This window comes from Vitis riparia, chromosome 8 (genome assembly GCF_004353265.1).
Source record: "Vitis riparia cultivar Riparia Gloire de Montpellier isolate 1030 chromosome 8, EGFV_Vit.rip_1.0, whole genome shotgun sequence".
NCBI lineage: Eukaryota > Viridiplantae > Streptophyta > Magnoliopsida > Vitales > Vitaceae > Vitis > Vitis riparia.
Window position 1 is genome coordinate 18,953,314 of NC_048438.1, and position 25,504 is coordinate 18,978,817.

A 25,504-nucleotide genomic window follows, 5' to 3' on the forward strand; every position below is an offset into this window, starting at 1 on the left:
CTTTTACCAAGTTTGGTCGCGTCTTTGATAAAAAAGATCCCGGAATTTATGTTACAAATAATTACTGATTTTCACTGCTTTTACTTTTGGTTTTACAATTTTCAAATTTAATACCTAAAAAGTATACAAAAATTCTTTTTGGACCCTTACCAAGAAAATTACGCCGGCTCACTTCATCATTGGATTCCCCTTCTCCCCCCTCAAAAATGATGCTCCTCTGTCCTCACGGCCGGTCACCCTCACCCCGCCACATCTCTATTGTTGAAGTGTTATTCACTTGCCTTCTTCTTCTTCACCCTCTCTCTTCTTCTTCTTCTTCTTCTTCTTTTTTCTTCAATTTAAAGACTTTTATTGAAGGAAATTTGATTTTTGTGTCGATTGAAAATAGTAAGTAGGATATGGGATCTTGAGAGCCTATTTGAAAGAACTTTCAAAAAGTAGTAGAAGATTTGGAGTGATTGCAGAGAGGATTCCAGCCCATACGCAAATATAGAAGGGGTCCACAACCAGTTGTGTAAGGCCAATAATTGCAGATGCCCAAGAGTCAAAAATCTGAGGGTAGGAACAGAGGAGGGCGCATGTGACCACTTAATTGTCTGAAAATACATCATCCCTGTGCTCTGTTCACACTTGAATACTTACTAACTACTCTCTATGCTAAAAGAACAAGCCTCGTCCCCTGTCTGTCATTTATCGTTTTTTGTCACTACAAAATTTTAAATTTATTTTTCTTAAAAATTATGATCTTTGAATGAATTATTAAGCTCATATGAAACTTGCTACATATTCTCAATCACATCAGTTTTGACTTTTGAAATCATAATTTGGAGAATATCACTTTTACTGTTAGCTTTATTATGATGTTATTTTCATGAATCACGTTATTTTCCCTTTGTTATCAAAATCAACTCTTCTTTGAATCCACAAATTTTTTCCCCATTTTTAATGCTTGAAATATTTGTCATTCAAAGGATTATTAATAAGGCCCCTGTTTTGATCATATAAAACAACATCTAGAAGTCGCACAAATCAAGTTATGTTCGTAAGAACATGAACTAAATATTATTCTTAAAAAAAACGAAATAATGACTGTGTTTTTAAGAATATGAAGTAAATATCGTGTTTTTAAGAATATAATCACATGTAGTTGAAAGAGAATTATTTTTGTTATAACTTATAATATAAATAAATTTATTTTTATTATAAGAGGTTATTGCTAGTTCTAATTGGAGAATGACACATGAACTTTTAATAATTATAAATATTAAAGAGCATATAAGGAAAAGGCAATTGGAAATTAATTTACTTACAATCATTACATAGATTACTTGCCTGAGTTAGAATTTTCAAATCTTTATTATAATTTAAAATTTTAGGTGGAATGAGTTTTGCCAAAATCGATTAATGGGCTCAATTTCAGTTAGAAAGGGAGATAGAGGCCCACTTCCTTTATCAGTTGGAGAAGAAAGGAATGAGAAGGCACTTAATTTGGAGACCCCGATGCACCTCTCTTCGCCTGATGCAGATTCTGAGCATCTGACTATCCTAAGACCTTAGGTTACATATGGAATCAACTTTGAGAAAGAAACCTTATTTATTGATAGTGGTAACTGGATGATCTTTAGAACTACAAATATCCACACTTTTCTTTTCTTTGCCCTTTTCTAATTTGACTGGGCAATAAATATTCCCCTTTAAAGTATCTCAATCCTCTTAAAACAAGTACAACAGATATTCTCCATGATTGATTGATTTCTCATTGGTATCCATATTTTTTGGCATCTGCTTTAAAATTAATGTCTTTTAATATTCCAGTAATTTTAAGGGTGTTCATTAAAATTTTTATACGTGGTATGCTTTTCATACTTTCTTTTGAAAGAAGTTAAGAATCTAGAATTTTAATATTCTTACTAGTGAAATTCTTCAAGTAGGATGAGTGGGAAGACCAAGTGAAAAAAACATCAAGTAAACAAGTATTTGAAAGAATGCCACTTTCAAACTTGAGCTAAACCAAGAATTTGATGAATTTTGGGGGACTGGAATTGCCAAGAATTTCACGGGAAGCAAAGAAAAAATAGAGGAATTTGAAAAACGAATGCAGGCAGAGAGGTAGGGCTAGAGCCCATTGAATTTGGAGACCCATTGATTCAGGGTCTTGACTCAATGCAGAAAAAAGGGGTAAAACAAAAATGAAAGCAGGCCCGGTTCTTTTGACTTTAGTGGCCCACATGTCCACAAAGGAGAAGATGAAAGAGCGGCTTACTGGGATCCCTAGGACCAATCTCCCACTCCTCTCAATTGCTTTTTTGATTTTATGGACACTGCTCCCCCACTTCCCAGCGTTGCACTTCAATTCTAGCTCTTCACCATTGTATTTTCAACAAACGAGGTTCATGATTGGTGAGAGAAGGGTGTATGAAAAGGGCTTCTGTTTAGGCTGAAAGTCCAAGACTACACTATTTTAGTAAAATGGATCCCAGTTATGGCATCAAATATAGTTAAATTTAACTTTAGCGTCTATTCCAAACGTTATCGGTTTCTAAATATTTTATTTAGACATTCTCTTTTTATACCAGGTAACTAGGGAACTACTTACTACTTGAGCCATGAAGTAAACTCTCAGCACTCTTCTCCTCCTCCTACTAAGAAAGTGAGAGCAGAGGCACTGAGTCTCTGGTTTTTCTCACTTTCTCCTGTTGTTTTCCCTTTCTCCTCTCTCACAATGAATCCCAAAAGTCTCTTAAAATGATTATAGACGAAGACCCCACTAGAGAAACAGAGTTAATGGTCTAGCCCACCCAATTCAACACCCTCATTACCATGTGTTATTCTAATAACTATACTTGCTTTTCTCAGTAATACATCTTACTATTCGCTAGCAGCGTTCAGCGATGTTAGATGTAGATCATTCTCGGCGAAAACCAACCCAGACTCATCCTTCTCCTTCTCCTTCTGCATCAGCCATGCTTCGCAGGACCTGCATTGTCCTAATCTCTCTTCTAAGCTCACTTTCTGCACTTGCTACGCCAATGCAGAACCTCACCCTCCTCGGTCAACATCCAGACCCCGAAGCTGTTGTCCAAGAAGTTCAAAGGTATTGAACAAACCATCTTCATCTCTCTGGGCTAAGGCTTTTGCTCCTTTTCTCCTCTTCCACTCTGTTTGTCAGGGTTTTTCATCTGGGCCACCCTGCATTTTGGGTTTCATTTTGCATCATTTTTTCAAAGGTTTTTTCCATTTTTTTCTTTTTTTTTTTTATTCCTTAGTTTCCAATGTGAAATGCTACATTTTTTTCCCAAAAAAATAATTTGAAAGTTAAAGGGTAGCCGGTCGCTTCGGCATTGCCTCTGTCCGCATTTCCTACATTTTTCACATATTTTTTTCAATCATTTGTTCTTCATTCCGTTTGATCTTTTACAATTATTGGTAGATAATTTGAACTTTGTCAATTCTATCTACATTTGCATTCGTTTCGAGAGCAGAAGAGTAAATGTGTCATTGTCAAGAAGACAAACACTAGAAGTGTCCCAAAGCGACCAGTCCTCATGCGTCACGGGAAACCCCATAGACGACTGCTGGAGGTGCGACCCCAACTGGGAAGCCGACCGCCAACGCCTCGCCGACTGCGCCATTGGCTTCGGCCAGTACGCCCTCGGCGGCAAAGGCGGTCAGATCTACGTCGTCACCGACTCCTCCGACCACGACGCCGTCACCCCTCGCCCCGGCACACTCCGCTACGCCGTCATCCAGTCCGACCCTCTCTGGATCGTCTTTGCCACCAACATGCTCATCAAACTCTCCCAGGAGCTCATCTTCAACAGCTACAAAACCCTAGACGGCCGCGGCGCCAACGTCCACATCGTCGGCGGCGGTTGCATCACTCTCCAGTACATCAGTAACGTCATCATCCACAACATCCACATCCACCATTGCGTGCAGTCGGGCGAGGCTAACGTGCGGTCGAGCCCAACACACTACGGGTGGCGCACACTGTCGGACGGTGATGGAATATCGATATTCGGATCACGAGACATATGGATCGACCACTGTTCGTTGTCCCATTGTAAAGACGGTTTGATCGATGCCGTGATGGGTTCCACAGGCATAACAATATCCAACAACTTTTTCTCGCATCACGATGAGGTGATGCTGTTAGGTCACAGCGATTCGTATGTGCCCGATTCAGGGATGCAAGTCACTATAGCATTTAATCACTTTGGTGAGCAGCTGGTGCAGCGGATGCCTAGGTGCAGACGCGGCTATATACACGTGGTCAACAATGATTTTACTCGTTGGGAGATGTATGCTATTGGGGGTAGCGGTAGCCCCACCATCAACAGCCAGGGGAATCGCTATACCGCGCCGTCCAATCGCAACGCCAAGGAGGTACATTCTTCAATTCAATGTTTGGAAATTCAAAAGAGTTTGAGATTAGGGAAAGAGTTTTCAATCTTTTATATTTAAATTAATTTTTTCTCAAGTGAGCACTAAAGCCATTTGTTTAGAAAAATATGATTTCTTGAAGATGCATATGTGTTTATTGGGGAAGAAATGGGAGTGGGGTGAATGGTGGGTGGAGATGGGGTAGTAATGATGGGGAGTTTGAATGAACGTGGCATAGGTGACGAAGCGCGTGGATACGGATGAGAAGAAGTGGAGGGACTGGAATTGGAGGAGCGAGGGGGACATATTGGTGAACGGAGCCTTCTTCATTGCATCAGGTGAAACCGTTGAGGTTCTCTACGAAAAAGCCTACAGCGTGGAGCCCAAATCTGCTGCCCTCATTGATCAACTTACCACTAACGCCGGTGTCCTCGGTGGCAGGTCTCTTTTCCTCTTTCTTTTACTTTCCAGTTTCCACTAAATATCACTCAAATCCCCTTTACCTTTTCACATCTCATTAACTCTCTCCCCTTTAACTTTCGTACCCAACCCGAAAAGTCTATGGGCTGGGCCTAACCCAAACCTTCCCATTGGACCGAATTTTGGAAAGTTGGGTTGGTTTGTTTTAACTTTTTAACGATAATAATTTTATGTGATTGACTTGATTGCTAATTAAAAAATGAATGAACAAACGACAAAGAAGTTGAAATGGTATGTTCATGGATGTGCAGCGGCAACAACCTTGGAACGTGGAGGACAGAACGAAGTGGTGGGGGATATGGTTTTGGTGATGACTACTCCGAGAATATGTTGAGCGGCTCACCATCCTCCTTTGCCCTTTCTTCCACTCTCCTTCCTCCTTTATTTCTCTTATCTTCCTTTCTACTCTTGTACCTCTAACCCCATCTTCTTGTGATAATGAATCATTTTTCTGTACTGTTATTTGCATTGACTCTTTTAAGTCGTAACTATGTCATACCGATCCATCCGACTCCTCTCTCTTTACTCATTCTTCTTAAACTTAAACAAAAAGAAAGAAAGAGGATAGTTGAGATGTTGTTTTCTCTTTTCTGCTGGGATATAACCAGATATGTCGCACTCTCTTAACTTTAACTGAAAACCAGATGCTTGTACACGTAATCGGATCAAGTTCTTAACATTTGCCGCAAAGCAATCTGTTTTCTATTGCCCAATACCCTAATATGATGTAGAACTTACCGGTATCCGATAATGGTTTACTCAGAGAACAGAGGTTGAAAAGCAGGGCAACAGGGTGAACACTGACCACAACTGATACATAGCATGTTTTTTAATTGAGAAAGATATTGTATTATATTCACATTATTTTGTTACTTGGGCTGAGATAACCTTGTCTCCACCCACAAAGGAAACTTTCCTTTCAAATATTGAACAACTTGTTTGCGACTGTGGGAAGGAAGACCTATGCTTTCTTTTATCTCTCTTTTCAAATCTAAAGCATAGAGAACAGGGAGAAGTGTGTTTCTAGTCATACATTTGAGAGGAAAACAAAAAAAATAAAATATAAAATCTCTATAAATAATTTAAATTTCATAGACTCTAGAGTAAAGATAGTACCGAAATGATAAAAAATAGTTCCTATATACTATTAAAAGATAGTATTTTTAATAAAAAAAATTTGGATTTTACAAAATTTGGTTCAATTTTATTTACCTTTTTTCTTTAATACTGAACAACATGTTTGTGAGTGACCACCAGTGCATGCATGGAAGATAGAAGCTAGCTATATGGTTCCGGAAGACCTAGGTTTTGTTATGGAATGTATGTGGTCCCTTTTTTGGATAGATTTGTCTCTTTTTTTTTAACTAGCCAATGATATCTACCAAGGCTTGTTCAATTCACGTCGGATCCATCTTGTCGTTTTAGAAAAGGGAAATGGTTATGGGGAGAATTTTTCTTTACTAGTGCAGAAGGCATATGACATGTAGTAAGAACTACTGATCAGTTCATATGGGTGACCCTTTTGTCTTATTTAAAAAAGGGTAAGGGTGATGGACTCATGGGTTGATCTTATATTACTAGTATATGTCATCTACAATGACCTGTTCAGATCTTGTTGGGGCTTCTTCAGTTATAGGCCAAGTAGTCAGCCATGGTTGCCAATTGGAAAACATTATCTTCTATCTTGTGATTATGCTGACCAACTTTGTGGCCCATAGAGACTATAAGGAACATATTTATTATAGGATTTCTTAGTCAGAAACTCTCTCTGACTCGACAAAAGCAATGACACTTGGGGGTCTCATACTTTGAATGTTAAGTTGTTGATTTGGACAATAATTTAAAAAATCTTCCACTAGGTATCCAACTTGTTTGCAACTGGACGCTACTAAACCAGTTTGGTCCATTGTAGAGGACATTGAGGGAACTTCATTTGTATGATCTGTCTGGATTTATTCTTTGGCTTCTAAAGCTACGATGGTAGTAGTATTAGAATCACTTACACCTTCAATTTTACATTCACCCTAAACTACGTCTTGTTGTAAGTCTATTATCACGAAGATTGAAAAAAAATTCATATACCGCATTTAATAATGTTTTTATTTGTAGTACTTTTAATAAAAGTATTTTTAGAAAAATTATCTATCAAATGTTTTTTCAATAAACACTATAATTAATTTTTTTGATTTTTTAAAAGTTTTTTTTGACATCTAATTTTTTTCAAAAACATATTTTATGTTAAAAATATTTTATTATGTTAAAAGTACTTTATAAAAATATTGTCAAATTGACTCTTACTATGTGAATGGGCCTTCAAGAATATTTGTTCCACACTTGATGAAGAGTAAATCATTTTAAAAGAAGCTTTTGTCACCATTCTCATGTCCTCGAGGGACTAGGCACATTGCTTTGCGTCATGCATTTTGTTTGGTTATGGCTTACGTGGTTAGTGGTACTTGATCCTGTGGCATTTAAAGTTGAAATTTTTTTAAACTTATCCAACTGATCAAGCCCATTACTAAAGAACATGGCTAGGAAGCTTAGTCATCACCTCTCCTCTTCTGTCCTGTTGTGGTATTTTAACCCTTAAATTCCATCCAAGATAAAAAAGCAAAGGAAAGGGCTCAATAGAGAGTCATCACTTGAGCATAAGTAGATATTTTTACAGGATATTATACAATTTAAGGTAATGTTTATTTTTTTGGCTTTTTGTTGAAAGGAATTTGCTTTCACAATTTAGGTAGTTTATTTTTTTATTTTTTCGTATCTTGTTATAAACTTTTTTACTAAAAAAAAAAAAAACTCATTTTTGTTTTTACTTTTTAATACTTAATATAAATAAAATATTACAAAAACAAACAATTTAATATCTAACACTACTAATCATTAAGGTTCTGTTTAGAATTAAGTAAAAAAACAAACACCACCTCAGACTTATTTAGATTCACTACATGAAGCTCATAAGCTGTGTGAGTTAGTCCATGACCCAAAGAGAGCCTGAACCATCCCAAACACTAGTATCACAATCCTCAGGGATCCATGCCGGATAACCGAAGGAAGAGTCTAAACTATTCCATTCCCCATGATATTTCATTTCACTCAAATCACTGGACAGCCCTGACATCCAATCTGATAATCTGTTTTCATAGGGAGAACTTGTGAAAGCAAAGTTTGACAATGCAAGAGCATCAAAGGAATCATCTGTGGCTCCCAAAACATCCTCAACAGATCCACAGTCTTCATAGTTACTTTTCTGTGTGCTTGCATTGCTTTGAATCAAGAAATCTTGTTTGGCATTGTCTATTTCACTTTGAAAGCTATCTGTAGGAGGGGACTTGATGTTACGGAAAGTGGATATAACAAATAGAAGAGGAATCAAGAAGCAGAAGAAAATTGCAGCATACCTTGTTCTTCAATTTCTGTCCTCTTCCTCAAATGAGTTCTCCAGTAATTCTTTATCTCATTATCGGTTCTTCCTGGCAAGCTTCTTGCAATCCATGACCACCTACAAGAGATTAGAATTAGAAAAATCCTTCCCAAAGTTTGGTCAATAAGATTTAAGTATGAGGTATCCAGACCACAAGAGGAAAGAACATTACTTGTTACCCCATCGTTTGTGAAGTTGAAGGATGATTTGCTCTTCTTCAGCGCTTATCTGACAACGTTTAAGATCAGGGCGAAGATAGTTCAACCACCGCAACCTGCAACTCTTACCGCTCCTTTTTAGACCTGCAAGCAAAACTTCTTCAGCTGGGGAAAAGCTTACTACTTGAAACTCAGATTGCAGAGCACAACAGTGAGCATCTTTTCTATACATTCTTGTGAATCATACCTGATGCTCTTGCAATAGAGTCCCAGCGCCGTTCCCCCAACAGTCCAACAAAGGTAGTCAGTCGCTCATCTTCCTCTTCAAGCCAAGACCCTTTACGCAAATTTTCCCCTTGCATGGCTGCTTTTCCCACTGAGCTCAAGAGGGGTTTACCCTTCTTATATAAGAAATGAGGTGGCAAAGGGCAGGGGAAAAGCGGAAAAGGGAGTGACCAGAAAATCTTACATAGGATGATAGGTGGATAACACTAGTTTTGTGGGAACTCCACCATTGGCTTACATGACTTGATGTTCAGACGGTTAAATTAGGCCATCCATGGATTATTCTATTGTTATTTCTTGAGATTGCATTGAGTTCTTCCTCCCTTTTTGCATCACCAGTTCTGGTTTTATTTGCTAAGGGCTGTTCGTTACTTGTACAACAACTACTACTAGTATTGCAGTTTGCAGATAGGTTTTGCATCTGCCAATTATAGAAGGTGGCGAGTGTAGTATTAATTAAGTAGATGATTAGATAAAAAGGCGAAAGGATAGGGATGGAGTTTTGGAAGGTAGCAGCAGACCAATATACGAATCTCAATAATCTCAACCTAAATCCTCTCCAGTATTTATTTAGACATACAGAGAGCAAACACGAATATGGATTTGTGCCAGACACCTTACAAAGTGCTGTCAATTGGAGGTGAGCGCATGCACTACCATCCCACTCATTCGTTTTATAGGACCAGCATTTAATCATGTTCTCAATTGAATTGTGCCTGTCATTGTCCTCACCTTCATCTTTGGGATTTTTCAAGACTCCAAGTAGTACATGTGCATTTTTTTCTTTTTTCTATAACGGTTTTGCCCTGCTCAACAATGGAACTGGACAGAATGAATCAATAGTGTTCTTTTGCGATGGCTGCCAAAGTCACAGGAAACAAGTTCAATCCATTGGTTCACCAGTAGGTAGTGTAACATGAAAAATTATAAAACATCCAAGTCACAGTGTTTCATGGAGGAAAATCCATGCTAGAATTCTATTATAGCCGAAATAGCATTTTGGGATAAGGAACCTCTTTTTCTCTTAACTATCAACATAAAAAATTCTAGCTTATGATCTAGAAATTAGTTTTAAACATGGGCATAAAATGCTGATAATGACCAGCTCTACAGAAACTCAGCTTGGCTAGGCTTCTGCAAGTTCCAAAAAACGTAGGATCATACATATGGCTGGCAAGCTGCCTGCTTCTGGCCACCCTCTTTGATAAACCAAAAGCCCAAAATTGCTAACGGTCTATAAAGGATTTGTTCATGAGATCGACAGCTGAATCCATGAACTGCATACAGCCAAAAAAGAATTAGAAACATCTATTAGACAGGAAACTCAAACAAAAAGCAGACTTTCAGGTTTTGCATGTGAAAGTGCAATGTGCTTTAGGACCACATACCAAACAAGAAAACTTTAAATTTAATTAAATTAAAGAATTGACAATGGACATAAAATTAATAGTGAGCTAATATTGATGATCATGGATGTTATTTTTAGGGTATTTCTTAACCTTATTTTCCTAGCTGCCATCAATACAACAACAAATAGGAATTTCAGTCAACATTTTACAGAAAAGATCTGAGAAGACAAGTCAAACCAAGCAAAACCATGTGGAAGAAAAATTGTTTCCAAAATGAGGCAACAATAATAAAGAAGAAGAAACAATCTGATAAAATAAATAAATAAATAAAAGAAGAAGAAAGGAATCCATCATCACAAGGGATGATAAACCAAGCACATCCCTCTTTTTAAGAGTGTACCCCTTTATTCCCCACATACTAGATTCACAAAATCAAACACAAAAGTTGTATTTTTTCCTTTGAAAACTTTCCTCCAGCAAAAAGAATTATAAAATAAAATTTTGAAACTAGGACAAAAGAATCATCATAAAATTTTGAAACTAGAGCAAAAGAATCTATCATGATAATTTCATATCCACTTTAAGTGTATATTCTATTCCCCATAAACAATGGCGGAGCTAGAAAATAAGTTTAGCGGGGGCCAAGAATAATAATTTATTTTAAGGGGTGTAAGAAAAAGAAAAAGAATCTATCATCATAAACTGGGTATATTTACTTCAAGGGTGTATATTTATCTTCCATAAACTGGATAGGAATTTTGACTTCTATGTATACATCACAAAATCAAGCAGATAGACTATAGAAGAGATAATTTTTCCCTTGAGAGCATTCCTCTTACAAAAGGATTTTATAAAATATTTCTAAGACCTGGAAACTAGAATTTTACCTTCCCAAGCAGCTTAAGCTCTCGTCCAACTGGTTCCATAAATTTCATGTCAATATGGATAGGCCATACCTGTGCATATGCAGAAATAGAAATTTGATGCCAAGATCATACAAGGTCAAGAGTGATGCCACGAAAGCAGTCCCAGAAATCTCTAGGACAAATATAATGTGCCAAAAATAAATAAATAAAAATTGATAAAGTATAATGTTTGCCAAGTCCTAGAGCCAACAAAAAATTTATGAAACAAACCCTGCTAGATGATTAGTTACTGTCTCCCAATTCGTACTACCGCATATATCAGAAATCACAACATACTAGTCCAAACTTGCATTACCTAGAATATGAGAACAGAGGCAACCATGTAGTTTTCCAAAGAAACACATATAGGATAGTTAGCTGTATATTCCCCCCTTGGGAGTTTTCAATGGATTATTATCTAGATCAAGAAAGCAACAAGAAAATTGATTGTGAGGCTTTTTTTTAATAGAGAAAATCTGATAGTAGTGAATCTCAACAAAAAATAATGCAAAGTTAAATATCATAAAATTGGAAAAATGAGGCAGTATACAACTCTGAGAAAACACAAAAAACTTAACATGTTTAGCTTTACTCTATGATTCCAGAACAGAGAACAAGGCTCACCATGTCATGTTTATGTACCAAAAAAGGTCAGATTATGTATATCGAGTATACTGACACCAGAAAAAGGCTTTTTACTTGAGCAGATAACTTAGGAACTCACTCTAAAAAATATTAACTAGTAAAGAAAAAGAGACTCCATGAAAATAAAACAAGAGCAAAGAAGCTGTAAGAAAATTCAAATACAGAAGATGCTATACTTGAATGAATTTAATCATTTATGAGCAATGCTTTAAGAAACTTATTTTCTATCAGGTATGAATTAAAACTATTTCAACTAAAAGAATCAAATCTCCAGCTTTCATTTTTGTAATCTTAGAAGCTGATAACATTTAAAAAAAAAAATGCTTCTAGTCAATTACAGCATGGGTCATTAAATGCCAAATATTTGGCTGAACATGTTACTTTGTACTGCAGAATCTCATTCTTGGCAAATTTGCCTAATTTCATGTTCCCCTTTCCATATGCATTTGACATATTATGAATTAGAGCCTCTTTTCTCTGAGTCTGGAACTCACCACCATCTTTTGGCATTTAAAGTTCAACTTTCAATTCTCCAAACATTTTTTTTTTCCCTCTTAATTCACACAAGTCTTTCTTTGCCTGCTTTCTGCATCAGAATTCTGAATGATGCTCTGCCAATATAGCTCTAACAAAAGAAGATCCACATAAAGGCTCAAGAATCTTTCTTGAGGTTATTCTGCTCCTATACTTTCTCTACCATGTGAAAATAATAACCCAATCACCTGTGTTTCTGGGGCCATTCACAATAGTAACTCTTTTATCTTAGTTTGATAGAGGTTATATATGCATATAGGTTTCTTTCCAAGGAAAATTGAAGATTTTATTACTAAGAAAGAGTAAAAAAACAATGATGAAAGATCCTCACAGAGAAGGAATTATAGAGGTCTATCTAGTTTCCTTGATACTAGATTAGACTCGCATCTTGAACTTGGGTGATCATAAGTAAGTTTAAATTCCTTTCATTTTCTATTACATAAAATATAGCAGGTTGTTCACTTATCACAAGTCTCCCCCACAGAATCTCCTGGAGTTGAAGATCATAGCTTATATGGTAAATTGTGTTCTGCTATAAAAGATTTTCCCTCAAATGTATTTCTCTCTCTTTCTAGAATCTTTGCATTATATTTAAGGCTATGTTTAGTTCTAGGAAAGTACCAAAGAAAGAAAAAAATATCAAGGAAAATGATTTTCTTATGTTTGGTTTCATCATGAAAAATACAAAAGAAAAGAAAAATTAATTAAAATTAGTGGGAAACTTATGAAATTTTAAATTATTTAATTTTTACATAGAAGAGTTAAAAATAAGTGAAATGGGTTTGAAGTAATATATAAAAATAATTTATTGACTTTAAATCTATTTTTTAATTTTTCATCACTTTTTCTTTCCTTTTAATTTTCCTCTCTATTTTCTTTCCCTAACATTCTCCCTCAAATTTTCCAAGAACCAAATATAGTGTAAGCAATTTAAAAGAACCATTTGTAGATCCAAAGAGGCATTCATGTGAAGTAGGTACACTCTATTCATCTCTTTTTATCCTTTTAGAATAATTGCTTTCTGTGAAATCAACAACTAGAAATCATTTAACTCTCAGAATAACCATCCCCAGTTATTGCCTGTTGTAGATTAAATCACATCACATCCCCTTTAGCAGCACCAGTCCTTTTTTCAGAAAATAAAGTAGGAGATATTTATTCACACAATTGGATATAATCTTGTGAAATGCATTAAAGTAGGATGCTACAAATCTTTATTTAATTGACATAAATATTAAATTGGTATACCCTCCGCTCTTATATTTTCTCTGTTCTAGCAGGGATTCCAGATAAGACCACCAACAAATTTCAATGACATGAAACCTAAGAGTCATGAGGATTGCGTAGATAAGAATAATGCAAAAAGAAAAAAGAATTTTGATTGTTTAAATTTTTGTGTTTGTCCTTCTATAAATTCTACATGCCCACCAATAAGCAAGGCCCTGAAAATCTGTAGGGCTGCACAATCAGGACATCAAACTAGACTACACCTGACAGACAAGAGAGTTAAATTCAGAAAATTATTGGCATCATATGCAACCCTGGAATTCTTCAAACCTCTAGCATAAATCTACCAAGTTAACACTAGTGATAATAAAATTATCATAACAGAAAGAACCACACAATTTGTTGTTGTTGGTCTTTTTTGGGAAACATAATAAAACTTCCAATTTATTACAACAAATTCAACCAAGATAGGTTTCAAGACTCATCATGCGATATTTGCACCAAATAACTGATCAATATGACTCCTAATAAGAGTGTTACAATGGTTAAGGGACAGTACTAATTGTTAACCAAAGAAGCGTCAAAATGTGGAATGGTGAAATAAACCACGAAATTCAAAATAACCCATTTAGATGATTGTGACATGTGCAAAATTCAAGGCGGAGACCGGAAAAAGTCGGAACCGTCGGTTACCTCCGGCCCTCCATTAACATAGAGAAGAAAAGCGACGGCTCTCGGTCGAATGCGTGCAAAAGAGAGAAAGAAGAAGGAAGTACCTTGAGACCAAGCAATCTAACGGGAGTAACCTGTCCAGGAACAATGCAATCAGGGCCTGCTGCTTCCACGATGGCTTCCGTTGCTAACCTATCCCCTATTGGATTTGGGTGCTGCAAATTTCAAATTTTGCCCAGCACGAAGGATAAAACATTAAAACCAGTGACGAATGAATAAAACAAATAAACGAGAATAAAAGAGAGGCAGAAACCTTCATGATGGAGAGAGCATAATGGGAAGAAGGGGTTTGGGAGACGCGAAGAATAGGGGAATGGTGGATTTTGGGGATGGGTTTTCCGGAAGGGGATGCCCGCCATGGGACATCCTTCTGGAGTGCTGCACCACCGCCTCTTTTCGACATGGGTGACTGGTATTGATATCTGTATATATGTATTGACACACAGTGAGGAAGGAGTGAAGGGATTAGAATTGAGAGAGAGTGGGAGAGGAGGATGCCAACTGTACCGGATATTTCAATGATGAATATTTGGGGAGAATGATTATATGTTTGTTAGAGGGTTGAGGTCTTCTTGCCAAAAGATAGGCCTGCCACGTCATGCATTACTATTCGACCCACACCCGTGCCGCTCCATGGCCCATTGGATATGGGTGCATTTTTCCTACCACATCATGAAAATAATTATTATTAGAGGAAAAAAACAAAGGCTAGAAAAGATTTATGCAATCCATTTAATTCATTTAATAAATGAGTTAAATTGTACATAAATAACTTTTAAATACCACCAACCCTTTATCCTAACTTAAATTTTAATTTTACTTTAAATTTTTAATCTTGATTAATTTAATTATTTAATTTTAATTATAATATAAGAAAATAAATTAATATTTTAATTTTATATGTATTTAGTATTTTAATTATAAAATATTTTTATTTTTATAATGAAATATATAAAATTTTATTTAATTATATAATTTTTTACAATGTGACATTTATAATTAACAAAACATTTTAATTTTTTATATATTTTTTAAAAATATATAAATTAATAAACTTATACAAATTAAATTAAATTAAAGAGTCTGAACAATCAAATCCAGCGCGATCCATTTATTAAAGAAGTCCCATGTGCTGATACGATTGTGATACAAAATTAACCACCCCCAATTCTCACAATTTCCCTAGTCCATTTTGAGCAAGTATAAACTATATTGAAGAGAAGAGGGAAAGAAAATACAGAATCATTCTTCCTCGGCAGCAGCGTATTACTCACAATTTTTCATACATTCTAAATTACAAAGCTCGCTGCTCTCCTGATATTTTCAATGGTAGGATCGGAATGATATTTAATAAACAATAAAAAATAAGAGAAGGTTAAAAAAAATTTATATAATATATATTGAGGGAAAAAAAAAATTAACACAATAGCACCAAAATGGACAAAGGACTGAAAGGAGCATTCTCCGTCCCATCTACCCATCATCAATTCTTTCTTTTTAGTGGTGCATTCCACCACAAAAAATCTGTTAGACTGTAATCCCATCCTCTCCTTTTCTTTGTTCTGCTGCTTCTGCCAGTCTCTTCCATGTCCATTCCCGTTGCTCTTCCAACTCTCTCGCCCTGGCCTCCATCTCTTCATGCTGCTTCTGGCATTCTTCAAACAAATCAAAATCCATTTCCAAGAACATTTTCCGAATATTAATGGTGAGACCATGGACTGCCTGGTTCCAATGAGACCGAACGTTCTTTTCCAATGGCTCAAAAATGACTGGGAGAATGACATTGCGATTCTGGGCAATTAAGCTCACAATGTGGTCATTTTTCCACAAAAAGAAGGCTCTTTCGGCAACCTGCAATGCAGATTGGCTAAGCAAAATCTGTTGAAAGGGATACAATCAAATGGGAATCCAATCCCAAAACAACTACAAAATCTTAACATCAAAAGATTTCAACAAAATTCACAATGTGTTTATTCTATCTCAAAGAAACAGTTCCTAAAAAGTGAAAGCTCAAGCTTTTCTCCCTTGCTTAACTTCCTTAATTAGATCTAACAAGTTGTTTAATAAGCAAGAAACTATTGAAAAGAATAAGACCAAAATACAGCATAATTATACAAATAGGATGTGTCATAACCCTTGGTTAATTTACAAATATCCATAAAGACAAGAACTAATGCTTATTAGCACATACCTATGCATGTTATGCAAGATAGCACGTACATGAAAAGTTAATCTTACATCTGTACTCGTGAAATATGTCTCCTCCATGCCCTTTCTGGCCAAATCCCAACTCTCCCAACTTGCTAACAGACTGGTAATCACCATCTTATTTGTGATGCAACTTCATCAAATAGATACCATTTTCTTTCATGACAAATGTTTCCAAGAAATTCTCTATAGAAAAAGAAGGTAAATCATAGACATACTTAGATATTTGTTCTACATCTAACTGAATAGATTATCTAAAAAAAAAAAAAAAATCTTCTGAATAGACGCAATAAGATCCATTGGTATTTTAACTACCATTACCCTAAGGCTATGTTTGGTTGATTGGATATAGCATATGATAGAATAAGAGAAATGATAACATATTTTATCCCATGTTTGGTTGGTGGTAAGATATGATAAGTTATCTCATCATTTATTATATCCTATATTCAATCATATTAGACTAAGTAGTGGGTATATCATCCACCCTCTTTTTTATATTCCTTCAATATGAGATATGTTAACCCTAAGCTAAGAGATAGAATATACATATCTCATGAATCATAAATTTTTTTTTTTTTTTTTTTAATCTTTTTTTATATTATTTATTTTGTAAAATAATTTTTTTTATTATAAAATTAAATTTATTGTTAAAAAACAAGAACTAAAAAGATATCTATAAAATATATAGTATACTAATATTAATATATGTATTATTTTTTTTTTATAAGCAGCAACAGAAAATATATTAAAGAAGGCCGAAAGGCCGCACCGCATACAGAAAGTATACAAAGCAGCCACAAGGCCAAAGAAACAAAAACAAAAACACCTCACCAGCCCTTAGGGGACCGCAACCCACTCCAAGAAGCTTATAAGTGAAGAGGACTCCTCTCCTCTATACAACTTAGTCCAACTCCACAGACTACTTACAAAAGACTTCTTGAGAGTCTGAATAGTCAAAAGACCCCCTCTAAAAGCTAACCTATTTCTTTCTTTCCATACCGTCCAAAATATACATAACGGAATGGTCTTCCAAATCTTCTTCCTTTTTTTACCCACAAAAGGGCCCCGCCAACAGAACAACGCCTCTTTAACCTTCTCTGGAAACACCCACTGAACCCCAAATAAGGCAAAGACGATATCCCAAAGGGTCCTAACCATTGTACAGTGTAAAAGAATGTGATTTACATTTTCCTCTTCACAACCACACAAAAAACAACAATTTGGAAGCTGCCACCCACGCATTTGCAGCCTATCCAACGTGAGGATTTTTTCCCAAGTAGCCTCCCACGCAAAAAGAGCCACTTTGGTAGGGACCTTATCCACCCAAATATTTTTTCCCGGAAAAACACAAGGATTAGGGGCTGCCAGCAGATTGTAAGCCACCCGAATCCGAAAACTGGCAGAATCCCCGCCTTTCCAAAGCACAAAGTCCTCCTCTGGAGTTACTCTGATGTCCCTTAGCAAAAAGAGCAAGTCTTCTATTAGCACCAGCTCCCAATCATTAGAATCTCTAATCAATCTGAGATTCCACCCTCCTTGGCCAAGCCTTGGATCCCACACATCATTCACCAGTTCATTACTGCACACTGCCAAGGCAAAAATCTGGGGGAATGCTTGGGACAGCGCTTCGGTGCTGCACCAATGATCAGTCCAGAACATGATCTTAGTCCCCCTCCCCACCTTGAGCTTCATCTTATTCCAGCACCAGCTCTTCTTCTTTAAAATCTCCTTCCAAACTCCCACTCCAAAGGGCCCCCGGGCTTCCTTAGATTTCCACCTACACCCCTCCAGCCCATGTTTCACCCCGATTACCTTCTTCCACAAGACATCTTTCTTAACGGCAAATCTCCAAATCCACTTGCCCAATAAGGCCCTGTTCAATAACCCCATCCTTCTAATACCAAGACCCCCCTTCTCCTTTTGAGTACACACCACCTTCCAATTAATTAAATGAATTTTCCTACCCGAGTTTCCCCCTCCCTAAAGAAAGTCTCTTTGTAATTTCTCAAGCCTTTTAGCCACTGACTTAGGCATTCTAAAGATGGACATTTGATAAATAGGAATGCTAGCTAGGGTACTCTTAATCAGGGTGATTCTCCCACCCTTAGACAAGTATTGTCTTTTCCACCGGGCAAGTCTTCTTCTCATTCTTTCCTCCACCCCATCCCACGTGGACAAGGCTTTGTGCCGGGCCCCAAGGGGCAGCCCCAAGTATTTAGCCGGAAAGCTACCAATTATGCAGCCTAACTCCACCGCCATTTCCTCAATATTATCAATCTCCCCTACTGGTATCAGCTCGCTCTTGGCCAGATTGATCCTAAGCCCAGAAGCCGCTTCGAACCACGCCAAAATCCATCCAAGATGAGTTAATTGATCCTTGTTGGCCTCGCAGAAGAGAATAGTGTCGTCTGCAAAGAGCAGATGAGACACCATAATCTCCGCTTCCCCTCTACCTCTCAGCCTACAACCAGAAATAAAGTTCCCCTGCACTGCCCGCCTTATGGGTGCACTCAGCACTTCCATGCCCAAAATAAAAAGATAGGGAGAAATTGGGTCTCCTTGACGTAGACCCTTAGAGCTGGAGAATAAGCCTTCTGAAACCCCGCTAATAAGGACAGAAAATTTTGCCGTTGAAAAACACCACCACATCCACTCTATCCAGCGCGACCCAAAGCCCATCTTTTTCAAGACCTTCATAAGGAAGCTCCAACTGATGTTGTCGTAGGCTTTCTCAATATCCAATTTGCACACCATCCCTTTTCTTTCCTCTTCTGCCAATAGTCAACCACCTCATTAGTTATGAGAGAGGCGTCTAGAATTTGTCTCCCCCTCACAAACGCATTCTGATCAGCCGAGACCACCTTATCTAACACCATTTTCAGCCTATTGGCCAAAACCTTGGCCATAAGCTTGTACAGCCCCCCTAGCAAACTGATAGGCCAAAACTCCCCAAGGTCCTCAGCTCCACCTTTTTTTGGAATGATGACCAAAAACGTGGCGTTCAGACTTTTGGCAAATGACTTCTGATCGTAAAATTCCTTGAACAGCTCTACTATCTCCTCCTTAGCGAAATCCCAACAAGCTTGCCAAAAGGCCACAGTAACCCATCCGGGCTTGGGGCCTTATCGCCGTTCATATCCATCAGAGCAGAAAAAATTTCTTCTTCAATAAAGGGGGCCTCCAAAGCTTCAGCTTCACTACAGTCAAGACTTTTAAGAGGTAGCCCCTCTATGTCGGCTCTCCACCCTGGTTCTTCCCTTAGTTGGTGCTGAAAGGCCTTGACAATCCCCTCCCTCACCTCCTGCTCCTCCACCAATTCCACCCCATTTATTCTAATTCTATCCAAAAAGTTATTTCTCCAATGGGCACTAGCCATCTTGTGGAAGAACCCAGTATTCTTATCCCCTTCTCTAAGCCACAGCTCCCTAGACACTTGTCTCCAATGGGCTTCCTCCAAAAGGACCCACTTCTTGAAGTTCTCCTTAGCTTCATTTTTCAAGTCCGTTTCCCTTTCTGATAGGTCCCTGCCACTTTCCACCCTGTCCCAAAACTCAATTTGCCGAAGGGCTGAGCTTTTATTCACTTCCACTCTACCAAAAACATCCCTGTTCCACTCTTTAATTTTCTCCTTCATTTTAGCAGCCATTCTAAAACTAGCCCTTCCTACTCTTTCCCCTCCTTGCCACCATTCGCGGAGAAGCTCCTTAAACCCGTCCACCTTGAGCCACATATTTTCAAACCTGAACGGGGAAGGACCCCGGCTCATCCCGCCCCCCTTCAACAAAATAGGGAAGTGGTCAGAGGTAAGCCTAGGGAGCCTACACTGAACAGCCCCCCTGAAGGTATCTAGCCAACCCTGAGATACCAGGAATTGATCCAGTCTCGCCCAAGTCTGATTACTCCTACCCCCACTCCAAGAATACACACCCCCCTGCAAGGGGAGGTCAATGAGGGCAAGGTCATCCACCACCTGAGCAAACCTACGCATTGCTCCGTTAAGGCTCCCCTGCCTGCTCCTATCCCTTTGAGATAAAGTAACATTAAAGTCCCCTCCTAAGCACCAAGGGTCTTCCCAAATTCCCCTTATCGCTCCTAACTCCTCTCATAACTCCTCCCTCTCCTTCCTGTTACACGACCCATAAACTCCAGTAAAAATCCAAACCCCTCCGTCTTCAACATTCTTCAACCTACACGATATAGAAAAATTGCCCACCTCCATCTCCAACAGCTCCAAGGATCTCTTGTCCCAGCAAACCAAAATACCACCCACTGAGCCTTGGGCTCCCATAGCCCCCCAATCGAGGAACCTCCCAGATCCCAGACTCCTCACCACCCCCTCAGTCATAGTCTGAATTTTCGTCTCCTGAATGCAAACTAAGTTCGCCATTTGACTCCTAATCAAAGCCTTGATCACTTTCCTTTTAGAATATTATTATTATTATATATATGTATGTATGTATATATGTGTGTGTGTGTCATTTTTATATATTGAATAACATAAAACAAAAAATTTTATTTATAAAGTTCAAATATTTATTCATTTTACAAACTAAATATAACCATAATATAGCATATCTCATTGAACATGTTACCTTAAGATATCATATCCATTGAATATAATATTCAAGGATGTCATATCCCATTAGAAATCATATCATAGGATATGTATTTCACATTCAATAGGAAATGATATCCTAAATATACATATCCTACTCTATTTTATCTTGCCAACCAAACGTAGCCTAAGAACATGTTTGGTTGGTCAGATATAATAGAAAAAGAGATGGGATTATATATATACATAGATCTCATGTTCGATTGATGATAAGATAAGATAAGTTATCTCAACACTTATTATAATCCATGTTCAACCAAATATGGGATTAAAATAAATGGTGAGATATATTATTTAATCTCTTATTTAATATCCCTTATGTATAGAATATGATAATTTTAAGTTGAGATATGATATATACATATCCCATGAGTTATAAACTTATTCTTCTCATCCATTTTCTTCAAAATTTTTAACTCTTTATATTAATCATTTTACAAAATAAAAATAAAATAAAAAATCATTAAGAAATTAACATTATAGTTTGAAAAAGAAAAAAAATTAAAAATATGTATAAAATACAACATAAAATAATTGTATGTATTAAATATTAAAATAATGAATATATTAATTTTATTTTATGTCGTATTTTATACATTTAACAACATAATATAACATTTTTATATATAAATTATAAATCTTTTTAATTATGAATATTATTAATAAAATATAAAAAAATTACTTACTAAATGAAAGATTATAGAACAAGCAATTTTCAAATAATATTAAATATGAAAGATATTTTATATATTTTTAATAGTAAATATTGGGATACAATATATTTTTTGTTTTAAAGAAATATTAAATATTGAAGTACAATATGTTTTCCATTTTGTCTTGATATTTTTTTATTCGTTATACAAACCACATACAAGAATGTATAATATATTCATGGGATTTAATATATAAGAATATCATATTTCATTGGAAATGAAATATTAAGATATCCAAATATCTTAGAATATGGACATCTCATTGAAAATGATATCTTAGCTCTTGGGGGAATCTTCAAAATTATTTGTCCATAGTTATTTGCCAATACAAGCACTGTTACTTAGACCCATGCTGATATTAACCTCCCTTTCTCCACCCAACCAAATTAAACCTCCTTCCCTTTCTCCTTCCCAAATCCACCCCTAAACTTCGGCTTGCATGTAGCCTTTCTTTTATGAGGCAACTGCTTTTATAGTCCTCATATCTTGAACACAGGAAATCCCTCCAAGAGGCAACTCTACTAGAAATTCTAAAAATGGATAAAAGATAGCTAGTGATAGGACAGCAAAGACTAAATACAATACACCCTACATATATAAATATATTTTGATAGGTAAAACAGGGAGTATATATTAAAAGGAAACGCCCAAACAGCATCCCAAAGTATGCAGGAAGTATACACTGGCTGCCAAAAGGCTAAGCCAAGTGGGGGAGGGAGATACATATACATACACAGGGAGTTATAATATTCCCTCAGCCCATCAGGTTGCATCCCAAAATATACAGGAAGTATACACTGACCACCAAAAGGCTTAGCCAAGTGGGGGAGGGAGATACATATATATACACAGGGAGTATATGTATTCCCCCTCAGCCCATCAGGTTGCTTGGACACTTTAGTGACTGTAAGATACCAACATGTTTGTGATTTATAGTCTCCACACAAGCAGGATAAGGTCTTTCAATGGTTGACTGCAAGTCTCATAACCAATATTTATTGAATTTTAAGGCTCATTCTGAATCCCTCTAGATTAAACTAGAATATGGGACGAAATAATGACCAAAAAAGGCTGCATACACATTTAAGCCAAAGAAGAAACCACAGCTACAAGCAGACACGATTAAATAATACAAGGTTTCCACTCTGCGAGAACAGATAAAATATGAAAGTTTGATGTTTTATAATCAAAGTTTTTTCTCTTGATAGGCATATGATTCATAATTGAAGTTAACATCATTGACACAAACATTGAAATGACAATATCATAAATAAAAGATTAGAACAAAGATTATGCATCTAAAATGAACCTTAACCAATCAATGCACCCTTTTGTTGATGGAGAAGGGGGACCAAAATGGACTGGTATTTATCACTCTTTTCTTCTTTCTACCACACACGGCAAAGGGCATTATCCTCCTAAAAACCATTTGCTTTTCATAGGCAGTTATTCTCCTGAAATCGCGGAAGTAAACTTGGGTAGGGGTTTTTGCTCCTAACGAATTACAAAGCATGTACTAGAAACAGAGAAATATAACATATATAGGACATTCTGGCACATTTGTCACACAAGACACCTTTGGATTCTTATGTAAGGAGACAAGGAGGATGGCATGATAGGAGATAAAAGATCCCTCAGGCTAATAGTAGTTATTGCTGTGATGCTCTTCAGAGAATTCCAGTATAATATTCATTTGGAAACATGGAAGACTCCAAAGAAAATAATTAAATATACAACAAATGTGAAGGAAAGAACGATAGGCAATGTAAAGAAGTAAACCTTGTAACTAATCAAATCTAAATTAGTCAACAAGTATAAAACTCTAAAAGTATAAATACACTCACAAAGAAAACAACTAAAGAAAATCATTGTCAACATTCACTTTACATAAACAGAAAAGTAGAAAAATGTCAAGAAAATTTGTAATATTCCTACCAACAAAAAAAGAAATTGCAAGAAATGTCAGCACAATAATCTATGTCAAACAATTTTATATCCAGAAAGTTTAAACCTTGAAAAATATGTAAGGCATAAACCTCTTTTCCTGCCAATACAATCCAAAATTTCAAGATTACTCACATAATAATCCACCACTAATCATGTAATTATACTTATAAAAGATGGTTAAAAGCTACATCAAAAAGACTTTAAATTTTAGGACATTTCCCAAACCTGAGAATGAGAGCTATTCAGGCAGCGGCCTATCTGTCTGAAAAGAGGAACCATGCAGCGTTGAAATTCAGCAGACTGTGTTGCCTCCAACACTTCTTCTAATTCCCCAAGGAAAAGAAGTTCCTTCGTACAATTAGTGATAGGCCAATATTTTAGCAAACCCCTAATTACCGTATCTGCTAACTTGTAATCTTTCTCAACAAATTGAGTGATGCAGTAAGACAGCTGCTGATGATACAGTGCAAGTGCCTTAGGTTTATGCAATGGTATAAGAGCCCGAACAAGGAACAACTTATGCTCCTCTTTCATGGGCAACGCAAACCCATTTATTATACTCCCAAGAATCTCCAGAAGCTCACCAATACCACTGTGCCGTTCTGTCTCATATATAAACCGATAAAATATATTATTAATGGCCTTTCTAATAAAGGGCCGGTGCACCATGAACTTCCCATATATGCGATGTAATATGGTTTTCAAATACTCCCGCTCTCGTGGGTCATCAGCATCAAACAAATCAAGCAGTTTTAGAACAAATGAATGATCAATATACCGCTTGGCAATCTTCGTGTCGGTGTCCGATGAAACAACATACCTTAAAAGTAGCTCATACACAAGATGAAGATGAGGCCACGCTGGTTCCGCATAGGGCTCCTCTTCTATCTCCAGCATTTCTGAGCCGGAATTTTCATGGGGAGCTGGAGGAAAACATCGGAAAATATTTACAGAAATCATCTTAATCATCTCTTCTTGATTGTTCTCTGTAATTTTCCCCGAACCGGATTGTATAAAGTCAATAAGCTCCAATAGGGTCTGCCTCTTAATTTCCTTTTCCCGTACTGATTTCAAAGTGTCCGTGAAATCAAACTGGAAACAGCAAATTTGTAGTTTCCTAAGAAACAAAAGTTGTCGATCCGACACAGCAACATCCCGAAACGGAGGAAGGGGATCAATATTGCCGGAAGGCAGAGCCGTTGGATCAATCACAGCCCCACCGGGCTGTGGCGCCGAATTGACCACTGATAGAGCTGGGGCAGTCCGAGACGCATGGTTTACAACCACATTCGACGTCGATACCATCCCAGAATTGCGATTCCCAGCCGGTCCATATCCATACAATCCCGAATCTATCGCATCGGCCTTGGACGGCTTCCGATGGCCGCGCTTTATAATTTTGTTGAACATCTCAATTAGTAACCCCTAACCCCAAAACTGTGAACTACGGAGATATATGGATCAAATCATGAATGAGCAACAAAACGAACGATGGTTACAAGTGAAAGCCGATCATGAAAGCAACAGCAATCCTAGATTTTCATCGGTTACAATCACTTCACATGGTTTTTCATAAATCAAAAGAAAACGGATCTGGGATGCGAATCAGGGCAGAAAGGTACCGTAATCGCAATCTGAATTCAAGATATGTTGAGCCGTTCATATACTGCAAAGGCGAAGGCGAGCGTTGTAGCATGTCGCCGGAAACCGGCGAAGTGATCGAGAGTGATTTCTGCAATTGGAGGAGGAGTTGGAGAAAAGCTAGTGAAGAAAGTGGAGATAATTAAATGGAGGAGAAAATGAGAATATATGATTGCAGAAAACGCTTTTTATGACAACTTAAGGATCATAAACATGTATCCAGATAAATTGGCCATGTTTGTTGTACACGTG

General features: G+C 36.9%; 4 protein-coding genes across 9 annotated transcripts; 1 reads left to right on the forward strand and 3 right to left on the reverse strand.

Moving 5' to 3' along the window:
- Positions 1-2,586: 2,586 nt before the first annotated feature.
- On the forward strand, positions 2,587-5,440 carry LOC117919641 (probable pectate lyase 12). The gene is made up of 4 exons (XM_034836848.1): positions 2,587-3,094; positions 3,483-4,386; positions 4,622-4,824; positions 5,115-5,440. The coding sequence occupies exons 1-4, from the start codon at positions 2,892-2,894 to the stop codon at positions 5,281-5,283; spliced, it is 1,479 nt and encodes a 492-aa protein (XP_034692739.1). The 5' UTR covers positions 2,587-2,891; the 3' UTR covers positions 5,284-5,440.
- A 2,285-nt stretch (positions 5,441-7,725) lies between these two features.
- Positions 7,726-9,496, reverse strand: LOC117920983 (transcription factor MYB27-like). The gene is made up of 5 exons (XM_034838717.1): positions 8,918-9,496; positions 8,696-8,824; positions 8,463-8,592; positions 8,268-8,368; positions 7,726-8,184 (listed from the first exon to the last, which is right to left on the reverse strand). The coding sequence occupies exons 2-5, from the start codon at positions 8,808-8,810 to the stop codon at positions 7,838-7,840; spliced, it is 693 nt and encodes a 230-aa protein (XP_034694608.1). The 5' UTR covers positions 8,811-8,824; positions 8,918-9,496; the 3' UTR covers positions 7,726-7,837.
- A 110-nt stretch (positions 9,497-9,606) lies between these two features.
- LOC117920984 lies at positions 9,607-14,642 on the reverse strand. The gene is made up of 4 exons (XM_034838718.1): positions 14,379-14,642; positions 14,170-14,280; positions 10,970-11,038; positions 9,607-10,010 (listed from the first exon to the last, which is right to left on the reverse strand). Exons 1-4 carry the CDS (start codon positions 14,526-14,528, stop codon positions 9,960-9,962), a joined length of 381 nt encoding a protein of 126 aa, XP_034694609.1. The 5' UTR covers positions 14,529-14,642; the 3' UTR covers positions 9,607-9,959.
- A 673-nt stretch (positions 14,643-15,315) lies between these two features.
- LOC117920170 (serine/threonine protein phosphatase 2A 57 kDa regulatory subunit B' beta isoform) lies at positions 15,316-25,432 on the reverse strand. Of its 6 annotated transcripts, none has more exons than XR_004652217.1 (3): positions 23,837-25,432; positions 16,364-16,519; positions 15,885-15,976 (listed from the first exon to the last, which is right to left on the reverse strand). XR_004652217.1 is itself a non-coding variant. In XM_034837548.1 (2 exons), exons 1-2 carry the CDS (start codon positions 25,019-25,021, stop codon positions 15,653-15,655), a joined length of 1,536 nt encoding a protein of 511 aa, XP_034693439.1. In that variant the 5' UTR covers positions 25,022-25,430; the 3' UTR covers positions 15,316-15,652. The 6 variants fall into 6 exon arrangements, 3 of the variants coding, with proteins under 3 accessions (XP_034693439.1, XP_034693440.1, XP_034693442.1); XR_004652218.1 differs by having other exon boundaries at positions 15,886-15,976; positions 16,317-16,519; XR_004652219.1 differs by lacking the exon at positions 15,885-15,976 and adding an exon at positions 15,985-16,003.
- Positions 25,433-25,504: the final 72 nt, after the last annotated feature.